Below are 20,508 nucleotides of genomic sequence, written 5' to 3' on the forward strand. Positions count from 1 at the left end.
CTAGAGCATGTTTCTCAGTGATGTGTGTGTGAAGAAGGCATTATGGGAAGACTTAAGAGCATAGCTCAGCAGGGAAATAGCCCTCCTCCTTCCAAACATCAGCCTTACTCTAAGCAAATTATTTCAGAACTGTTTCCTTCAGGGATTTCATGAATCTTTTGAAGCCCAAAGTCTGGGCTGTGTTGGGGCTAGACTCCAGGGGTAGACAGCCCCCACCTCTTATACCAAACGGCAGCTGTATGAGCCAGCTAGCTATAACATTCCCTTCTCATGTTTAACACTTGCCGTACCAGCTGTTCCCCATAGATAATGCAAGGTTTGCATGCTCCTGTGGCTAGCCTTCTGGCCAAGCACAAGGGAACATCAGCCTCTGGGACCCAGCACCTGGAGAGGGATGTTCTTAACCTAGCTGGGGTGTCTCGTCACAGAGGTGCAGGGCAGCTGCAATGTCCTGGGCTGTGGGTGAGGACACACCACTGGCAGTGTTGGTGCAGCTCTCCCCGGCTGATTCCTGCACGGCAGGCTTTCTGCAGCCAGGCAGTAATCTCAGGAGCTGAAGGCTTTGCCCGAGGCCAGCTGCTCCCTTCCCACCGCCCCAGAAGAGGCTGTGGTTCCCCACAGCAGCTGACGTGTCTCTCACCGAGGAGAGGACTGGAGCAGGGTGGCGTGGTGAGGAGAAGGCAAGCTGGTACCATGGGCACATCTGTCTACCCATGCCTCTTTGTTATCCTGCTTACCAGATGCTCCCCATCAGGGTGTGCTGGAGGGAGTGACTCTGCATCCCACAGTAAGTGAGCTTTCTTCGTGCCTTGGGGAAAATCTGGATCTGCTGCAGGGAGTCCTCCTTATGCTGCACAAACATTGTGTTGAGCCTGCAGGAGAGGTGTGTGGGTGAGTTTGTCAGGTTAGGATGCTTGTGTGTGTTGGGGGGATCCTCTTTGAGCTGCTCCTTGTATAGTACTCTGCCCAACCCTGACCTTTGCTCTGCAGGCCCAGCCAGCAGCACAGACAAACCTATCCTGTTAAACGACATCGCAGATGCCGAAGCCTTCATCAGCGGTGCAGAGGTGGCAGTCATTGGATTCTTCCAGGTGTGTTCACAGCACCTCCCCTCTGCCAGTTGTGAGCTCTATCCTACCTTGATGACAGCATGAGGCTTGGTGTGGTGTAAACACCTGCCAAAGGCAACTGTTGGCCCAAAAGGTGCTGGGGCTGTGACAGGCATGTGGAGGGATTGAGTGATGGGCCACGGAGAGAACACAGGAAATTTGGTCTGTGCATAGAAAAGGAGACAGAGCAAGGAAGGAAGATGAAGGAGGTTTTAGGAGCCCTGGAGCAGGAGAGAAGGAAATGCTGCAGGGGAAGAAACAAAGAAATATGCAGAGTAGAGAAGCAGTGTTGGTGAGGGGTGAGTGGGAACGTCAGTTATTTGCTGTAGTCAGCAAAGACAGAGTAAGGCACTGCCTGTGTGATAGGGATGATGAAGCCAAGTCTCAGGGAGAAGTGATAGTGTGAAGTCCAAGAGGGTTTGGGCTCAGGCTGCAGCTTCTTTGTAGGGAGGATGTAGGCATGGTTTCTGTCTCACTTCTTTGTTCCTCAGAGTAGATATCCTTGAGATCTTAGTCTCTTTTAATCTAAATTTCACTGAATTCAAAGGTGAGTGACAGATATGAGTCCCTTGCCCCCCCCCCCCCAAATGGCATAAGTATTTTTCCTCAGAAAATAAAAGGAAAATATTTATTGAGCTACAGCACTGTAAAACAGAGGCTGTAGGGAGGATCCTTATTACTTTCAAGTTCCCCAAGTTACACCTTTTTTCATGTTTTCTTTGAGCTCTGTTCTGCTCTTTTGCTGTCCAGACACTGCCTCATGTCAGAGAAGGCTTCAGGCTTTCAAAAACAGGTCCTTCTGCAAGCACCTTCCTCCTTCTGCCCTGGGGCTGCAGGGTAGTCTAGGGAGGGCATCATGCTCTTGGTGTAGGGCAGTGGCATCTCACAGCCCACCACAGAGTGAGGACTGATAGTGCTGCCTGTGCAGTGTGGGCAGCAACAAGTCTGTGAGCACAGGAGTCTTATGCCCCAGGGGCCTTGTAAGCAGTGATCACAGAGCACCAGCCGCCTCCACTTCGGTGCCCGCAGGCAATTGGAGCTCCTTGCAGCGCTAAAGCTGTGCAAAGCAGCCAGGCAATCTGCACACGCAGAATGAAAGTGCAGAGACGCCTCCTTCCCCCAGGGTTGCTGGCTGGGCTTGCGGCAGAGCTGTACCCAGAGCCTCCTCCTGAGCTGCAGCAGGGACACGGCTCCTTTTGTCTTGTGCCACGGTGACCTCCCTCTGCAGGACCGCATTCTTCAGAGCCAGACGGGAGGCTGCTGCCGTGCAGCCCCAGCTGCCAGAGCACGAGGCAGCAGCCAGCAACATCTGGGGCATTCAGTGCCTGAAGCATGACAGGGCTGCATTTGAGCAGTAGATAAAGACATATATGTGCCATGAAGGCTTGGCTCTCGGCTTGAAAGTATATTTATCCAAATAATGTCCATGTTCTCCGCTCACCATAAATTATTTCTCTGCTGCAGCCTTTCAGTTCACTGCAGTACGTGCCTCGGCAAGCTTCCCGTATAATGAGCACGGCCTCCCTGACTGGGAACAGCATGCCGTGATGGAAACACAGCACACTGCTCCAGAAACCCCGCGTGTCTCTGAGAAAAGGCCATGCTCGGCCTGATTAAACCCCAGGTCTCTCAGGAATGCTCCAAAACTCAGCAAGATTATTCCCACCCTAGGCTTTAGCGCTCTCACCAGACCAATGTTGATGCACTGGCATTTCCAAAACAGGTCATGAGAGATGTTTTTCTTTGGAACGAACAAAAAATTTTGTTTTCCATTCTCTCTGGGCTCACAAACAGCTGAGCTGACAGTTCAAACTAAAAAGAAAAACAAACCAATTCCAAGCAGAGACCATGTCCTGAGAATTTATATCCAATAAATACAAATATCAAAAATACATCACTGAGAGTTTGGGAATGGGAAATAGCAAGGAAGGCTTTAATACAGGCAAAGGCTAGTAATAGCTAATGCTCTCTGCAGGAAAGAGAATGGACCTCAAAATACTGAGAAATTGCATATTTCTATCCTTTGACATACCTGAATTAGCTTCTTTTTACAGGATGTACCTAAGATATCCTTTTAATAGGAACTGTGGTACTGGTAATGCAAGGTGTTCAAAATTGTAACCCCTGACTCTAGGACCAAGATTAGCTTAAAAATTGTGATGTTTACATATCTATTTTATAAACACACACTTACATATACATGCACGCGCACACACACACATATATGTGTATATTTAAATGTGCTACACCTATGTTCTGGGTTTGTCCCCTCCCTACTGAGTGCCCAAGGGCTCGGCACCGTCCTGGCGGTTTCCCGGACCCCGGAGCAGCCCGCCCGCGCGGCGGGTGGTGCCGGTGGCCGCTCCCGCGGGAACCGAGCGGCCGGCAGGTGTCGCGCTCGCGCCGCCCGCGGCCGCGGCCGGTGCCGGGGCGGCCCCCGGGGCCCCGCTCGGGCTCGGCCTCTCGTCCGCTTGGCCCCTCACCCTCCCTCCTCTGCCTCCGCAGGACCCGCAGAGCCCCGAAGCGGACCAGTTTCGCCTGGCGGCCGGACAGATCCCGGAGGTGCCCTTCGGCCTCAGCAGCAGCGCCGCCGTCCTGTCCCACTACGGCGCGGCGGCGAACACTGTCGCGCTGTTCCGCAGGGTGCGTGGGCCCGCGGCGCGGCGTGGGCGGCATCACGAGCAGCTCCCTCCCGGGAACACGCTGCCGGGCAAAACCCTGCATCTCCAGCATAAGGGTCTGGTTCCGGGTCCCCCAGCGCGCTGGTGTGGGTGGGAGAGGATCTTGGACCAGTGCATGCAGCGGTAAAAAGCATAAAACTCATCTCTCCTTAGGGCAAGCCAAAAATAAGGTTGTCATTGGCAGACAGACTGCCTGTCCTCCTCGAAGTACATCCCTCTTCCTGCCCCAAAGAGGGCTTTTTTGCTTTTCAGTTGCAGAGTGCCAGTCACTGAGATATGGAGCGTTAATTACACCTGGTAAGATTCTCCTGTTAAGGTGTTTGCCCTATGGATCTGGTTCAGCACCCAGTGCTCTGCAAAGAGCAATGCCTGTGTTTCTACATGAGCTTGGCATCAGCTTGGATGGGGTTTCTGTGGTTTTGGAAAGTGTCCTGAGACACAGGAAAAGCGTCTAGAGTCCCTGTTACAATGGGTCAACACAGCAGGCTTGATATCAAAACTTGTGAAGTGTCACTTTAGGCAGGCAAAGTTGTCTCCTAGGGTACAAAACTTTTCCATCGTGACAGAAAACAGATTCAGACTAGATCTCTGCAGTTAAGAGATGCTGTGCCACCCTACATTGTGGTTTGCAGACTCATTTCCTAAATACGGTTTAGGCATTAGAAATCATCCTTTGGAGTTTCTTAGGGATGGATGCTATCCTAGGTCAAATCTCTGTTGACGCGAAGTGCAGGTAGCTCAATGAAGCATGAAGCTATATTTGCTGAAATTTAAAATGGCGATACTGGGAAGAGCCATGCGCTTTCTGCAAAAGTACCAAGAAAAGCTAAGAGCAAGTATTCTACTAGTATTCTACTAGTTACATCAATTTCCCCATGTTGCCCCTTCTCACACCAGCATGGCAGTTGAAAACTGCAGAGGTTGGTGTGTCTGAGGAGGAACAGGGCCCCAGGCAGCACAAGATGTCCTAAAAGCCAGTGAAGTGTTGTGACACCAGACCTCTAAGTGCTTGAGGTGGGGAGAAATGGATACACACTTCATGATCTAGGGAAACTAAATATGGCAGCTTGGCCAAGTTCTAGATACAGCTTGTACAAAGATTGGGCAAAGACAGTTTGTTCTCTTTTTTCCCCTCATCATTTGCTGCACCATGTTTACCACTGATGTTATTCAAATAATTAAAAAAGAATGATCTAAGAGTAAGCAATAGATAGGCAGGTCCTTTTATTTAACCTTTTATTTGCTAGATGTTGCAATTTTAAGCAATACTCATTTCAATTTTGGTTCTTAGTCATTGTGGTTTTCTTCCAAAAATATTGAAAAGGTCCTTTGTTTTTGCACTGTGGCGGATAGTGAGGATGACTGCCCTGGAAGAGAGTTTGACAAAAGAAAGTCTTTGGATTGTTGGAATAATTATTATTAAATTGAATATTCTTTGTTTTGAGTCAAGTTTTTGCAGCTGAACTCTTTTTTAATATTGAAAAAAAAAAACCCAAAAACAAGAATAAAAATAAACCCAGCCAAGAAAACAATACATTAGTCAGGTTGAAATGTGGTTGACAATTCAGTAGTCTGATTGCCAGTTTTTCTTAAATTATCAGACACATTATTTTTCCTTTTATCCAGTGCTGAATAATGTGTAGGAGTAAGAGGTCAGAGATAAAAAGGAATTTTAAAAGAACGAATACAGGAACTTGGAATCAAATACTCATTTGAAGGATACAAAAATGCATAACCAGGACAGAAGTGAATCAGAGGCATAAAGTAATTTTTTTCTTTGCCTTTGCAGTGTATGAAACACTTACAATGCTCAGAAGTTTAAACCATAATTACAGTAGTAGGAGGGACTGTGTCAACTGGTGAGACTTCTTTGTATATAGGGGAAAGAAATTGATTTATTCTAGTAAGAAATCCTGATAGACCTAAAAGGAACATAATTAACAGATGCTAACAATCTAATTATATGGAGTGATAAAGACATTTTGACTAGAGCTTCAACTATTAAACGCAGGCTATTTTCCAGCCTTATTTTCTTAAAAACATAAATGTTGTGTGCAGATTCAAAATGTTATTATCCCCAAATGGAAATCAGATGTTTCCAGAAGCCCATGAAAGCCAAGAGAGGACTTACTGTAGAATCTAGGCTGCTTAAAATTGGTTCCCAAGGCCTGTCTGATCTCACTTGCCCAGGTGTTGCACTGTCCTGATCTTATTTACTTGAGCAGAGCTGCCCTTTCATGTTGTGCAGGAGGAAAATCTGTGGGAGGAATCAGGCCACACAGTCTGAAAAGCACCAGCTTGTGTTGTCAGACAGGGTGGGTGACCTTGCCAATGACCACAGAACAAAAAAAATTACTTTAGATGTCTGCACACCACTGGAAAAACTAACACAAGAACTTTCAGAGGTTGCTCAGACGCAGAGAATAAAATCTGGGGTGTGCATGTGGACTGCTCCTCAGCCCCAAGAACCTCATTCAACATGTGTATCAATGGCTTTCAAATCCCAAACTTTGATCTGACTTCATGTCAGAAACTGCTGTCCCCATGGCTCAGTCACATCCTCTGGTGGTACTCCACAGGAACTCTGCCTTTAAACTCTGGTGTTCCGCTATCGTTCCTTGGTTGCCTGGTTTTTTTCTGTTTATCAGGTCATGAAAATCTCAATAAAATCACATAATTTTGAGGGGATGAAGTGTGGGGAGATATGTGGCAGGATGGATTTTCTTCTAAAGCTGAAATATGCTGGGCTTAATTTTTTTATTTTTTTTTTTCTTTCTTTCTTTCTTTCTTGCTGTACTGGAAGAAAAATCCTCTTTTTATTGGAGAGATTTCCTGCTTGCACAATGTTTCCAGGAATTCCATACCGGGCGATGCCAATGTTTATTACATGTAGAAGAAACAGAATAAGCAGATGAAGATTTTTAAAAGGGACATAAAGTATTGATGTGAGGAGATAGACTATTTAATGACCTCTTTCCACAGTGCTTATGCAATGTTTGTTCAGCTAATTTCCCCTGTCTCCAGTGCATTGAGAGCTGATAGTGTAGGGATGTCTGGAGTCCTAAGAGATTTCTGTTATACCATGAGTTTGCCTTGTCCTTGGGAGGCTGGAGAAGGCTGAGACGTCCTTATCTCAGAAAGCAGGCTGGTCCCTGTAGGTTCTAGACCTCCACAAGTGGTGATGGGAAGAGTTGGAGATTGCATAGTGGGGGGAGAGAGGATGGTGGTGTCTCAGAGATTGCGTATCTCTGTGAGTGACTGCAATCAGTGTCTCTGGAGGCGGTGCTGAGAGGAGAGGACAGCTGTGACTGTAGGTGTCTCTACCTGTCTTCAGGTAGACAGTGACCGGCGGGATCTGGATATGAACAACAGAGATGTTGATGCCGAGAAGCTGACTCGCTTCATTCGGATGAACGAGCTCCGCCTGGTGACAGAGTACAACCCTGTGGTAATTACCAACTCCCTGCAGTCCTCACCCCTGAGCTTGGCCTTCTTCTCATGCTATCCTCTGGCCCCAGTTTGCATATCCAGATGTGTGTGAGGATTGGAGCAATGGTGTAGATGGAATTGAGGAGGCCACACAGCTCTTCACTGCTGCTCCACACATTGACTGGAAGCAGATTTGTTGGGCATGAATGTGGTGGGAGAGGAAGGGACTAATTGCAGTTCCTTTGGCCTTCCAGTAAATTTGGGATGTTGAGGGGCAGAGAACTCCATTTCTTACTACTATGTACGCGGTACTGCTTCCTCCCATGGACATTTTCCATGTTGTGCCACGTCTACAGAGGCAGCTCACCCAGAATCCTCTCTCTTTGACAAGCCTTGAGAAACATGGAAGCTCAAATGATTCTCTCAGAAGGCAGGCTTTTCTGCATCACTCAGCATATAGGGCTTGATTTAAGCCCACCTATTTGAATGCATATTCAAGAATGGGTTGGGAACTTCCCAAGCAAAATCTTTCCCATCCCTTCCATCATTCCTCCAGAATTCATCAGTTCAACAACAACCACCACCACCAACAAAACAAACAAACAAACTAACTAACTGCACACAAAATCAGGCTTAGAATGCCTCCATGTTGGCCATCTTCATTGGCTCCCCCATCTGACTGGCAGTGGCAGGGTTCCCGCTTTCCTCCCTGCTGTAGAGGTTGACCAAGGATTCAGGTTCCTCTGAAATCTCAGCAGTTCCCTGATCTCATTGCTGTGGAGTCAGTAGGTCTTAGAAGCCTCAGTTGCTGCAAGGCTGAGACTTTATCACTGCTGATGGGGTATTTTGTGGCCTTCTGGATAGCTGTAACAGTGCTCACCAGGTTCAGCTTATATCAGGGAAGAATGGCCCAACCTGTTTCAGAGCTATATCTTTTCAAGATAAACTCAAGGATCTTCTAAGAGAACCGATGCATTCAGTCAGTTCAGTTGCAACCCACCAGTAAGAGAGTATTTTGTTTTGAAATTTAGCATTTTTTTCCCCACAATGAAATATGGTAGGATGTTTTTTTTCTGTAGCATCCCCTGCTCAAAAAAAAAAAAAAAAAAAAAACCAACAAAAAAACCCCCAAAAAACAAACCAAAAACAAACCAAAACCAACCAACCAACCAACCAAAAAAACACAACAAAAAACCCCACCAAAAAAAAAAAAAAGGTTTATGTTTTTTCATCTTCAAAAGGGAAAAATATATTTTGAAATAACAAAATGTTTCTGGGGACTGCTATATCCTGCCCCACTGGCCTAACAGCCCTTTAAGAACCTCTAAGTCACATCAGCAGGGATGATGTTCTCATCTTTGTAATTTCCCAGACCTTCTGAAACCTTGGAGCCCCTACTAGATCCTTTTGCAATTCATGGGACAATGTCTCTTTCTTTATGCATTTCTGTTGATGCTTTGGCTTCTCACTGCACGGTGTCCCTTTTGGCACCCAGGCTGTCTCCCTGACTGAAAATTCCTCTGCTATTCGACTGGCCCCTTCCACCCTGACTGTCAGTACAGATGTTGTTACAGTTTTTTTCCCAGATGCTCTGGAGGTCTATCAAGGTGCTGCAATTAACAGTGCCTCCTGCAGACCCTGGCCCAAAGCCCTCACAGCTTCCCTAAGGTAGCTTGGTTTTTCATAAATATTTATTCCCAGTGCATATGCTGTTTGCATCCAAAAATGCTGCAGGTCAGCAGATAATGGGGTCACATGGCTTGCACCAAGTGCTGCCAAGAGTTTCTCTCCCTATCCTGAGGCCCTCACTGTTTCTCCCACATACTTTAGGAATTTTTAGGCAATGTTTACCCTGTGGATTTTTCAGGACAGTCAGATGTGACCCAGCCCTGCTGATGAGCTCTGCTGATTGCTCTTACAGAAGGTTGTGTGGACAAGCACACTTTTGTGTGGAGCTGCTGGAGGAGCTGCTGCTCCCGCCTTGTCTGCTCTCACCCCAGCCTTCTCAAGGGGCTTGGTGCTGGCTGGCTTCACCCTCACCTTCAGCTTCATCCGCTCCCATGAGCTCCTCTGCTGTCTTCCAGCTTAGCTTGCTAACCCCTCTACTGTCCCCTGCCTCAGCTGCACACCATCAGAAAAGTGAAGGGATACAAAATATCTAAGAAACATTAAGCTAACAGCAGAGTCCTGCCTGCCAAAAGCTAGATGTTCTGTTATTCAGGGCCCTTGCCAGCATGCACTCCCTGACCCCTTTCTTGTTACTCGTGGAGCATGTGGAAACTTTCTGCTCCCACTGGCGGGGAGCTGCACAGTCTGTGCCTCTGTGGTTTCAGTGGCACTAGGGAGGCACAAGTCTGGCCCCAGTACTGTTTAATTTGAGGGAGAGGCTGCGGGCCTGCAGGAAGCAGGCGGAAGGAGAAGTGAGATGACAAGTGAGAGAGTTCATGGAGATGGTGCTGTGGCTTCTTGGGCAGTGCCAACCCCGGTTCCTCACAGAGGGCCAGTGTGTAGTGCCCGCTTCGCCCTTGCCCAGGGTATTCTGTCACTGTGGGACAGCAGAGCCAATTTTAACCCTCAGCACACAGGAGTGTCCAGGCCATCAGGTTGCTGAAACTGTGGACTGATGCCCATCCTACATACAGTGGAACACTAAAGAAATAAATAAGGACAAACACCAACCTTGACACCACAAATCCTTCCCACTTTCTTGTTCATATTTCAGACAGATTCTGGACCTCAGCAATTTAGGACACCCTTACATTCAGTGTTTGCTGGCCTTGCTCTTCACATCCTTGCTTTAGTCTTCAGCTTCCTGTATTCTGCTGTAATCCTACACCTCTTACCTAGTCACTAACTATCTTAAGGCCAGTGATGGACCTTTGTGGTCTTCAGACTCTTGTCTGGGGAATAAGCAAAGCCAGGAGGTTAAGGGCTTCTGCAAAGAACCCAGATTGGATCCCCCCTGCTTTAAAGAAATCTGTCCTGCTTGTGATGCTGATTTGCAAAGAAACCACAGCTGGGCCATGTGGACTTACATCCCTCTGACACTGCATTCAATGCCAGTTGAGTGTTCTCAATCTCCTTGCCCATTTTTCTCCCTCTGTGCTGGGCAGACAGCAATAGGTGTGATGCAGAGTTCACTCGAGTTTAACCTCCTCCTGATCACAGACAAGATGTCTCCAAAGCACCCTGAGCGAATGCGCAAGTTTCGGACAGCGGCAGAGCTCTACAAGGGGAAGGTAAGAACAAACAGAGAGAAAGAGGGGCTGTTAGGGAGGAAAAATCCCCAGTGATTTTTGCCATGAATGGGGAGGGCATAATCTCCTCTGTGAATTATTTGAGCAAAGGTTAAGTAGCAGGAAAAGGGGATTATCTGGATAATTAAATGGAGGGGTTGGTTCTGTTCACCTTTTGTCAGTTTGATGCCTTGCTCAGAAAATACCCTCTGTATCCTGCTGGTCTGCTCTCTTGGTGAAACATCGTGTACTTTGTTGCTTTTAGTCCAGATTTGACTCTTGTACTGGAAGATGACACACAGCTGCTGCACTTCAGTCTGGCAACAGTTGTGCCCCACTGCTGTGAGAGGTGAATTTGTATCTATAACTTGCAGGACACCAAGGAGTCTTATATAAGTGACCAGATAGGAAATAATGTCAGTGCTTCTTTACCCTTAGACTTCTGAAAATGGCTGTTTTAAAGGAGCTGCAAATTTGTTGCTTAGATTCCCCACACTGAAGTGATGAGATATATGAGGTGTTTCAGAGAAATTTTGCCTGAATCCCATTCCTCTGGGAACAGAGCTCCCAGTAAATCATCCTATGTCTGCTTCTCTGCCAGCAGCTGGGTTACAGTAGAATTTGTGTCCAAGGAACAGAGGAATGAACTTGCAAGCAAAGGAGGATGGGGAGCAACAGGAAGGCATTCGTGGCAAGGGAGAACGGCAGATGGGAGGGGGCAGAATATCACAGAAGTGGGAGAGGATGAACTGAGTGGCATAAAGTGTCTTCCTCTGAAAAGTGTGGAGCTGGAAAGATTTGGGATCTGATAGTTAGAATATCTGTATGCATCTGGTTTTGCTATTAAAGGAACAGATTAGAAATCAAGTATACCCTCACCTTCAAATTCAGGGACCACCTCAGAACCATGCAATCTCAAAAGTCTTGAGACTTGCTTATGGCAGAATTATTTTGGAACCTTTACATCTTTCCTAACCATTGGCAAGAGACTAGGCAGAAACTATGCATCAAAATCAATACATCTCTTCAAAAATGTTTTGCTTTGATGAATATGTAGTTTAAAAAGAAAACTCATTTATCCATTGTGAGATGTGTATTAAAGTGACACCATTACCACTGTTCTCCACGGGAAGCAGAGTCTGATACAGGTCTCCACCTAGAAGCTATTTCTTCTAACACAATGCTGTTTAGCATCACTCTCCTTTGCTGATGCAGCTGCATCTAGTTTTCATGTGACTTGCCTAGATCTGAGAAAATGGCTATAATTTTCCTAGAAATACTTCACAAAACATTGGATAAAATGTTGTACTGAAGTTCAGACAATTTATGAATTCTCAGCAAGCCAAATCTAGGGGTTTTTATTTGTACAGGCAGGTTTCCAACCAAATCACTCTACAAGTTTGCCAGAGCAAAATATAAACATTAAAGATGTGGGGATTTGACTAATTATTTCCACTTTACTGCTGTGGTATTTGAGGACACAGATATTAAGTGACTTAGAGTCTAATAAGTTGATTTTTCTGAAGGAGTGGCACTCTGAGGAGTAAATTGTGTTTTGGACTGCTCTCCTAGAAAGCAGCAAGAGAGTGCTAGGATCCCTCTGTTTGAATTTTAGATCTGAATAGTAAGGAGTAAGCAGAATGATATGCCCACTTAGGTTTGACTCCATTGCTTTGTCATATAGAAAGACCTGAATTAGTTTGGGTGTCAGTGGCAGCCACTGCACAGTACCATGAAAATGCCTGCTGGCTGATTTTCCTATATGAATTTTGTGTTATTGGAACTACCAAGTTAATTGAGGTTTGCTTCAAAATAAGTATTGATTAGATTTTGCCTTTTAGTGGCTTGCAGATTGTCTGAATCTGCAAGATTCTTGACTTGAATTTTGTTCAGGATCACCAGTTGGTAATTCTTGTCCTGTGGGATAGTGGTGAAAGGCTTGTTTGTGCTGAGGGGTTAGTGCTACCAGCGGTTTGAGAAAGGAATCATTGCTGTGCAGTAGAGAGATGTTCAGGCTCCCTGTGAGTATGTACCACTGCATCCAGCACTGCTTTACACTGGCTGCAGAGTGCCAGAACAGAATGGGGATACTTGGTGTGTGTTGCACCATTCCTACAAGCCAGTGCAGAGCAGAAACAGAGCCTTGAAAGGGTTCCCAAGCAGGAGAAGGGGTACAGATCCTGTCACACATCCCTGCTGCATGCTGATGGAAGAGCAGTCCTTGTCATTGTCATCACCAGTGGGAGGGAAAAGTGAAACTTGTTGCTTGGATGGAGAGATGAAGAGGAACTGCTGCTGCTGAGTGACTGACCCCAAAGCATGAAGAAAAACCACAGAACTGTGAAATAACTTAGGTTGGAAAACACCCCTAAGATGGTGGAGTCCAACCGTTAATGGATCATGAGGAAGTGATTCACTTGCCAATTTCTGGATTATGGTTCTTTAATCTTTGGTTTATGATATTTTCACTTCTCCCTGAGGGGCAGCTGAGATTTTCACCTGGAGGGTCCATGAGGCAGGATGGTGAGGACTTTTATTTGAAAACAGTCTGAACTGCACCTGGAGCAACAGTGAATGCCTGGAGGCAGTCTAGTTTTTTCTAGATTTTATTGTGGAACCTGAGCACTATAAAATGTTGGAGAGGAAAATGCAAATGGTAGATGATGCTAAACCAGCAGAAGCTGACAGCAATAAGAAAAAATATGGTAGCTTTCTAGCACACTTTGGGAAACAATTGTGGGTGGATAACAGTAAACAGAGTTCAGAGCACTGCAGCTGCAGGAGGAAATCCACCAGCCTTCTTGGATCTTTAATCAAATATGTGCTTATTTGAGAAAGTACTGCCAAGAGTCCAGGCAAGGAAAGGAAATGCACTGGAAAGGAGATGTCAGGGTTTGCATTGCTGAGCCAAACTAGAATAGTCATATTCTGTTTTCTTTCCACAGTATCAGAGTATAACATGAGAATTACAGCTGGTGTAACACATGGGTGTTTGCAGAAGTCTCAGCAAGGTGATGTTGGGAATAACAAAAGCAGCTTTTGTTGCAGCCGACATAATTGGTTTCCAATGTCAAAATTATTTGGGTAGGGATGTTTGTAAACTCCCTTTTAATTTAGATGTAGGTCCATTTAGATATGCATTCTGAGAAACTCCTGGTGCCCTTAAGGAATTCCATGGAAATGAAAAGATGATGCACTTTCTCTTGCAGACATTGCAGTCATTTGTACAATTTTTATTCTTCTTGTCAGACACTGATGGCTCCAGAACTGAGGGAGATAATATTTAGAGATGCCTCTTTTAGCCATAAACAGAGGAGCATATAAATATGGACTTTTTATGTCACTTAATAGATATCTGCAGTAGTTGTTTTTATAGTTGTCTTTTTTTTTTTAATCGTGACTGATGTTTTTGTTTTGCTTTGATGTACTATGATGTAAGAAATTACTCAAACATCAGAATTTGATATTTTTGCTTATACAATGCAGTGGACTGCAGCTCTCTGAAGTTCAAAGTCAAACCCTGGATATAAGGCTTGACCATCTTTTTTGTTTGTGTTTATTGGAGGAAATACTAAGCAATGTCAAATTGGTTTCTATCATTGCGGTGCTATTTCCAATTAACTTTAATTCCTTGGGCAATAACACCATTCCATATCTTAGTATCTACCAGGAACCTGATGTTCTAAAAGCACTGGGCTAGGAATCAAGTTGTCAAGGCACCAAGAAAGCACTAGTGTACAAAACTTACGAAAGGCGGTTTATTGCAAGTGACAGTGCACAGATAATATCATGTGTGAAGGGGACATTTTGTGTTAGGGGTTTCTCATTCGTGCAGGATATCCTTCACTGCCTGAAGCAGCAGATCTCTGAACACAGGCGAGAAGATTGCTACAAAATGAAAAAAAATCATGGAAATAATCTCCGAATTTAAAACACCCAACTAGCTATTGGGCATGACAGTATGAAATGGAAAGTGAACTTTCTGTTTGGGGTGGAACTAACTGATCTCTAGCAGTGACATTAGAGTTGCCATTATAAGTGGGATTTGGTTTTAGTGAATTGTAGCTTTTGTAGGTTGTCTGAGTACAGGTTTTAGTCTCTTTTCAGCACTGAAAGAGAAGGACAGGTGTATGTTTCCTTCCTTTCTAAAATAGGTGGAATAAAATACCAGTCACTGTTTATTGTAGAGGTTACATAGGAGACTGGCTGAGACAAGACTAGGATCTGGATGGCAGAGTTTAGGCAGTGTGAATCCTGCCTCATGGTCAGTATAATTTTCTGTGATTACTGCATTCATTCTTTATGATTGGAGCTGACTGGGAATCTCAGAACAAAATAAATTCCTCATGAGAAAATGCCAGTTCCACGAGATGGTGTCTGTCATGGAAATGTGCCAACTGAGAAAACTTGGTTTTCAGCTGCTGTGGAGATCAGGCTTCCAGTGCTTGTGGCCTCTGGGCCAACACAGGCATGACCTTGAGACCACACAGGCCCTGGCAGGACTCCTGGAGCACAACCAGCACAGGGTGCGTGGTGGGCCCTTCTACTGAAAGAGGACCCATCCCATGTCACCGACCTCCCAGGAATGCATTATTCTCATAGGCATTAAGGTGTCATCTGAGCTACAGTGGCCAAATGCAATTGCTCTCTTTCCTCAATTTTTTGAAGAGAGGCAGAGAAGGAAACTTTGCTGTACTTCGGCATGATGTAACTCTGTGAGCCAAATGGGAGTCATCAGAGAAATCCAAGTCAGTAACTCTGAATGATGATATCTCAGCCTTTTTAGCTGAGGAGCCAGTTTGTGTGTTTCTGTTTGCTCCTGTGAAGAAGAAGGCATTTGGAGTTCTAAGCCTCAACATTTTTACTCTTTTATTCTTACTCTATTCTTGGTATTCATGGATAAAATATGTACAGGTTTTAAGTTTTGGGTGTTTTAGCACAGTCTGGAAGCTTGATGAAGTGAAGAATATTGACTAACGTTTACTTATATTACCATTTTAAAATGCTATTCATCTGTTTTAAAGGTGGTGAAGATTTTGTATAGGAAGTGACGCAACAATACTTTTTAAAATTTAATAACTTCTTCTTTAACATTTGATTTAAAAAATATTGTTGTCTAGTCAATCTCTTATAGAGAAAGCCAAAAGCTGTTGAATACACCATTGTTGAATACCCATTTACTGTACTGACACTGAAAGTGCTTTCCTCCAACATTGGCCTCTGTTCCTAGAGTTCTTGTTGAAAAGAGAGCCCTAAAACTTTATATATTGCTGTTCCATCTGAAAGCCTCTGAGATCATGTCCCTAGACATGTGAACCTTAAATATGTGACCTTCTTCTAGCTTGATGTTTTATCCTACAAAAAGATAAATTAGACACTCTGGGAGAAGTACCCCACAACCTGTCTGCTCACTAGCTTTTTGCTCTTGGGGCACAGTTGACTTTTGAAAGAAAAATTACAAATGGTGAATATCACATATCCAGTGAAAGTGCTGTTCCTGTTTTTGTATTTCACTATAAAACTGAAGTTAAACCTTACAGCAGCCTAACTATCCCTCCTTCCCATAGGCTGTTGCCTAGGAAAGTTTTCAGATATATTTGTTTTTTATAGAATGTAAATTTAATATGTAAAGAATTTAGGATTTATGAAGTTTATTTTTAGAGAAGAAAACAAATTTGGAACTAACTTGAGTGTTCTTCATTGAAAAGAAAGAAAAACATGAGTCACAGCCTGGGAACTGGACACATAATTTTCACATTACATTGCTTCTTTTTTTTTAACTCTTCTTTACTTGTGTAAGGGAAGCCATAGCCTTGTCCATAGGTACATTGAATATGCCAGGCCCAGCAGATTGCACAGGGTAAAAAGAAGATGAAATAACACATGCTAGCCAGGTGTTTATTTCATTGACTTGGGTCTCATCTGCTGAGCGAACCAATTTATTCAGGTCATTGATGAAATTGTTTAAATATTATATTTATTTTTATTTATAAATTTTATAATAACAACTGTAGGTCATTCTCATCCTGGCTTATTCATGTTGAGCTTCTCTCCCCAGGTCTGAATGCTCCACTGACCTGGGCTGTATGGACATTGGTGTCTTGCCAACAACTTGGGTTTCCCAAATCATTGCATCCTCATTTGTGCTCACTTCAATACATCCTTTGGTTTTGGTACTCTCATGTTCTTATCCTTGCAGGCTCTTGATGCCCTGTTCTTCATTCCCACATTCTTGCCACTGAATTTGATTCTTCCCACACCAAAACCCCTGTTTACACTGGGTCTTGCATGGATGTGAGCATCTTATCCAAATAACATGCAAGTAAAGGATTTCGTTTCTTTGACATTTGCTGTTAAGATAAAAGACATCTTGTTTCCTTATCTATTAAGAGAATAGAAGTGGAGACTGCCTTCCTGTCATTCTGTAGATATATATTTAAAGAAGGTGAAAGAAGACATTTTGTTTGGTAGTGTAAATTTGACTTGATAAAATACAGACAAATGCATTGCATGGAGCTGCTAGAGAGTGGCCTATCTAGCCCAATAAAGGAAGGTGTTGTCCTAACAGAGTATGGATGATTTTCTCAAACTCTTTATAAAAATATCACTGTTAATCTTCATATGATCACTGTTCGGGGACCTTTTCTCTGTCTCAGCTTCTGTTTTTCTCACATTTTCTTTCCTATTTCCATCATAGATTCTCTTTATCCTGTTAGACAGCAATTTGAAGACCAATGAACGAGTATTGTCATACTTCCAATTGAAGAAGTCCCAGCTGCCATCTCTGGCTATATTCCACACACCAGATGATGAGCACGTCGTGTTGAATGTGGATGAAATCTCCATTGAGCGTGTACAGGACTTCTGTAATAATTTTCTACAAAGAATTCAAAAGGTAAAGGGGGTCCTGATACTGTTGTTTACCAGGCTCTTGAAGATGACTTCAGTTCCTTGAACTCCTCCCCATCCATGTCACTTTCTCTTTCATATACATTTCCACCTGAATATCAGAGATTAGATTTAGGGCAGAGCAGAGATGGATGTCTTTGCAGAGCCTCTTTCTTCATTGACCTCTGCCTTCTAGTCTACAGCAAGGAGAATTCACTGATATCTGCAGCTGTATGAAGGTCTCTGTGAGGCATCTATCTTTTGGGAACAGCATCTAGGGAGACAAAGTGAGGGGTGCTTTTGGATGCTGAGAAGGGAGGTGGTGGATGGCAGCCTATGAGAGCAAGTTAGAGAAACAGTGGCATGGATAGGAATTAAAACTATCAGAAAGACTACAGAACAGAGTGTACAGACAGGGCCTTAGGACTCTATGAGAGGTCTCTGCTGGGAGAGGCACAATTAAATCTCCATGCTCATTCAGTGTTAAAAGTTGTCTCTCTGTCAAAATTCATCCTTCTGTAGCACAGGGTCTTTGTGTCGTGTGATGGAAATTAGATATGGCAGTGACATAGCAGAGGGAGGTATTTGAGTTGTTTTCTTTATCCCTATGCTGAGAAACCAAGAATGTCAAAACTGATTCCATGCCTCTAATGTGTTTTAGAAAGAAGACAAATCTGAGGACAAGCCCCTCAATGAAGAACTTTGATTCTTTCTCAGCCAAGAGGATGACTGTAGCCAGTCTGTTTCTGGTGTACGAAGAGTTCACTCTGCCCTACAGCTCAGCAATTCCTGAGCCAAGTTCAGTCATGGATTCCCATCATCATTCTATGTACATACATGCTGTCTGTCCTCTCCAGGAATCTCTTTTCTCTTATCTCTTCTCATTTGTTGGCTCCAGATCTTTTTTTCCCAGTACTTCAGGACCTCTGGTATTGGCCTACAATGTCTTTCTGTGCCACTCTGTTGGAGCAAAGGTGTCATAGTGAAATATCAGAGGTAAAGCTAGTAGTTCCCAGGCATCTGTTTCCCTCATTCTTTTGGGTTTTGGTGCTATGCCGGGATCCACTGTCAGCCTTTCCTGATACTACAAATAGATTTGTTGCTTGATATCATATGAAATCTTCCATTTATTTTACTAAATAAAGCAGTAAGTGAATGGCCTGATTTTTTATGCAAGTGTTATTTCTCACTCCCCTTGTCTTTCACTTAAGGACAAAGTCTCTGTATTTATAAGTGCGTAAGCTCAAAAAATCTACTTTCTCTGAGTTTAACCAATACAATGCCTAACCAATCAGGCTCATTGCTAAGGTTTGTTTCCTATGGAAATGGACCCATTGTCAATAGATATTTCCACCAGGATAGGAGATATCTGTGAAGCTTTGGAATCAGAACAGCACTAGGTAAGCAGGTCTGAGATGGTGCTGCAAAAATGAATGAGCCTAAGACGTTGCAGTCAGTAATCTTACCCAGGAAAGGCTGTCGTTGATCAGAGCAAGGCCTGCCCTCACCATCTGTATGGCCAGGAAAGAGAACTGTCTGCACTAGATGACCTCTTGAATGGGTGTGTGTACAGGGGTAAATTATAAAAATATATGCCTGAATTTTGCTGGATGTCCTTGTGGCTTTTGTGCATTAAAAAAAATGACTGTAGAAGTACAGGATAGATGCTAAGAGCTGAAGGCTGAGCCCCAGAGAGAGGGGAAGGGTCTGAAGTATTAGACTACCTTGCTGCTTTTGCCCTGAGTATGGGCAGAGATTGTAGTACTGGAATGACTTGTGAATGCAGCAACTTTGGTGTTGATCTGTGTGAAGGTGTGAGCACAGGAATCAGCCCTTCTGAAGTACTGAGGAGCCAGAGGGTCCCATCCTGGATCCTATCACACTACAGCTTTGAGGATAAGAGATGGCTCACCTCCCAGTGGCCCAGGACCCAGGCAGAGGAAACTCACACCTACCTTCCAGAATCCTCATGTCTGTGATGCGTGATGGTTTTGAACTCCCGGTTTTGTGCCAGTCCTAGAATGTTCAGGGCTGTATCTTCTGCCAAGAACCTTACTCACTTTCGCTCAGTTGGAAAACTGCTCCTTTTTACAGCAAAAGTTTGTTCCTCCCTAGGAAGGGTTTATTCCTTTCTCTGCGGTATGGTAGAGAGGGAAGGTCTTCTGGGGAGACATCTGTGAGGAGTCTTTGCATGGTAGGTGTTTCCAGTGTCATGCACATCTGTCTGTGGTCCAGACCAAAGCGCAGGCCCTGACTTCCTGCACGAGTACCTGAAGTCTGTGTCTTGGCCAGCTGCAGAAATTGGGCACAGCGACGTGACTCTTTCTCAGTGCTGCAGGAAAACAAAACAGGACATGAATGAAGCTCTGGTTCTGCAAACAAGCCTGGGAGTAAAAGCAGTGTCCCTAGTGACTCTGCTCGCTGTGTACACAGCTAATTATAGGGATAACTTTTCAGGAGTTTCATTATGTACACTGGGGAGTTTAATTCCCTCTGCACCTTACAGAGCTCTGCGTCTAACCAACAAACTTGAGAGCCACAAGCAAGTCACGGGAAAAGCCTCTTCCTCCTCCAGCTGTTCTGCAGTGCTTTGCAGGACTTGCACACGACAGACAGCCCTGGAGGTCTGCACAGAGGATGCCCTTTGCACAGATGTGATGGCAGTGGAGCAAGGGGGTCTGCCTTAATCGCTGTGCTCAAAGGCTTCTGCAGTGCACCTTTGGTGGGCTTAGTCACTGTGATAGGGCATTTGAGGTAGAAACCAGAGGCAGAATTATGTGCATGAGTCAATCTCTTGTTCGTTTAATTTTTGGGTTTTTGTGCCCTGATGTATCATCTCTGACCTGAACTTGTGATGTATGTGACCCAGATGTTTCGAGTTGTCTGGGGAGTCTGGTTTGGTTTGCAAATGGAGGAAGTGCTAGATGCAAAGTGACAGAGAGCAGGATGAAGGGGTTCCCTTTCACCTCAGCACTGTGGTATGAGAACCCCTGCTCTGCAGCAGCATCTGAACTCAAAGGACATTAAAGATATCTAAGATGAAAGCTCAATTTACCTAACAGGAAAGTGAACCTGCAGAGGAGTGTCAGAGCTGCTGTCTTTACCGCAGGGAATTGGGAATCGGGCTGTGTTGTGGAAGATGCAATTTTATATCCATCTTTGGTG

The 20,508-nt window shown here is 44.6% G+C and overlaps 1 protein-coding gene across 2 annotated transcripts; it reads left to right on the top strand.

The window, feature by feature from the left end:
* Window positions 1-604: 604 nt before the first annotated feature.
* On the top strand, window positions 605-18,911 carry ERP27 (endoplasmic reticulum protein 27). 2 transcript variants are annotated; one of them, XM_066184610.1, is made up of 7 exons: window positions 605-787; window positions 991-1,091; window positions 3,615-3,752; window positions 7,125-7,238; window positions 10,333-10,458; window positions 17,153-17,350; window positions 18,005-18,911. In XM_066184610.1, exons 1-7 carry the CDS (start codon window positions 694-696, stop codon window positions 18,047-18,049), a joined length of 816 nt encoding a protein of 271 aa, XP_066040707.1. In that variant the 5' UTR covers window positions 605-693; the 3' UTR covers window positions 18,050-18,911. The 2 variants fall into 2 exon arrangements, with proteins under 2 accessions (XP_066040707.1, XP_066040706.1); XM_066184609.1 differs by having other exon boundaries at window positions 707-891; window positions 7,129-7,238.
* Window positions 18,912-20,508: the final 1,597 nt, after the last annotated feature.

Source organism: Chamaea fasciata, unplaced genomic scaffold (assembly GCF_029207755.1).
Source record: "Chamaea fasciata isolate MVZ Bird 193981 ecotype frontalis unplaced genomic scaffold, bChaFas1.0.hap1 SCAF_5, whole genome shotgun sequence".
In the NCBI taxonomy this organism is placed as follows: Eukaryota; Metazoa; Chordata; class Aves; order Passeriformes; family Sylviidae; genus Chamaea; species Chamaea fasciata.

What these genes read in the sequence shown, in the direction of transcription:
- ERP27 (XM_066184610.1), top strand. Translation starts at nt 694, where the DNA reads ATGGGCACATCTGTCTACCCATGCCTCTTTGTTATCCTGCTTACCAGA. An exon ending in CTGTCGCGCTGTTCCGCAGG is followed by an intron (nt 3,753 to 7,124) that starts GTGCGTGGGCCC and finishes ACCTGTCTTCAG; the next exon opens with GTAGACAGTGACCGGCGGGA. An exon ending in CAGAGCTCTACAAGGGGAAG is followed by an intron (nt 10,459 to 17,152) that starts GTAAGAACAAAC and finishes TTTCCATCATAG; the next exon opens with ATTCTCTTTATCCTGTTAGA.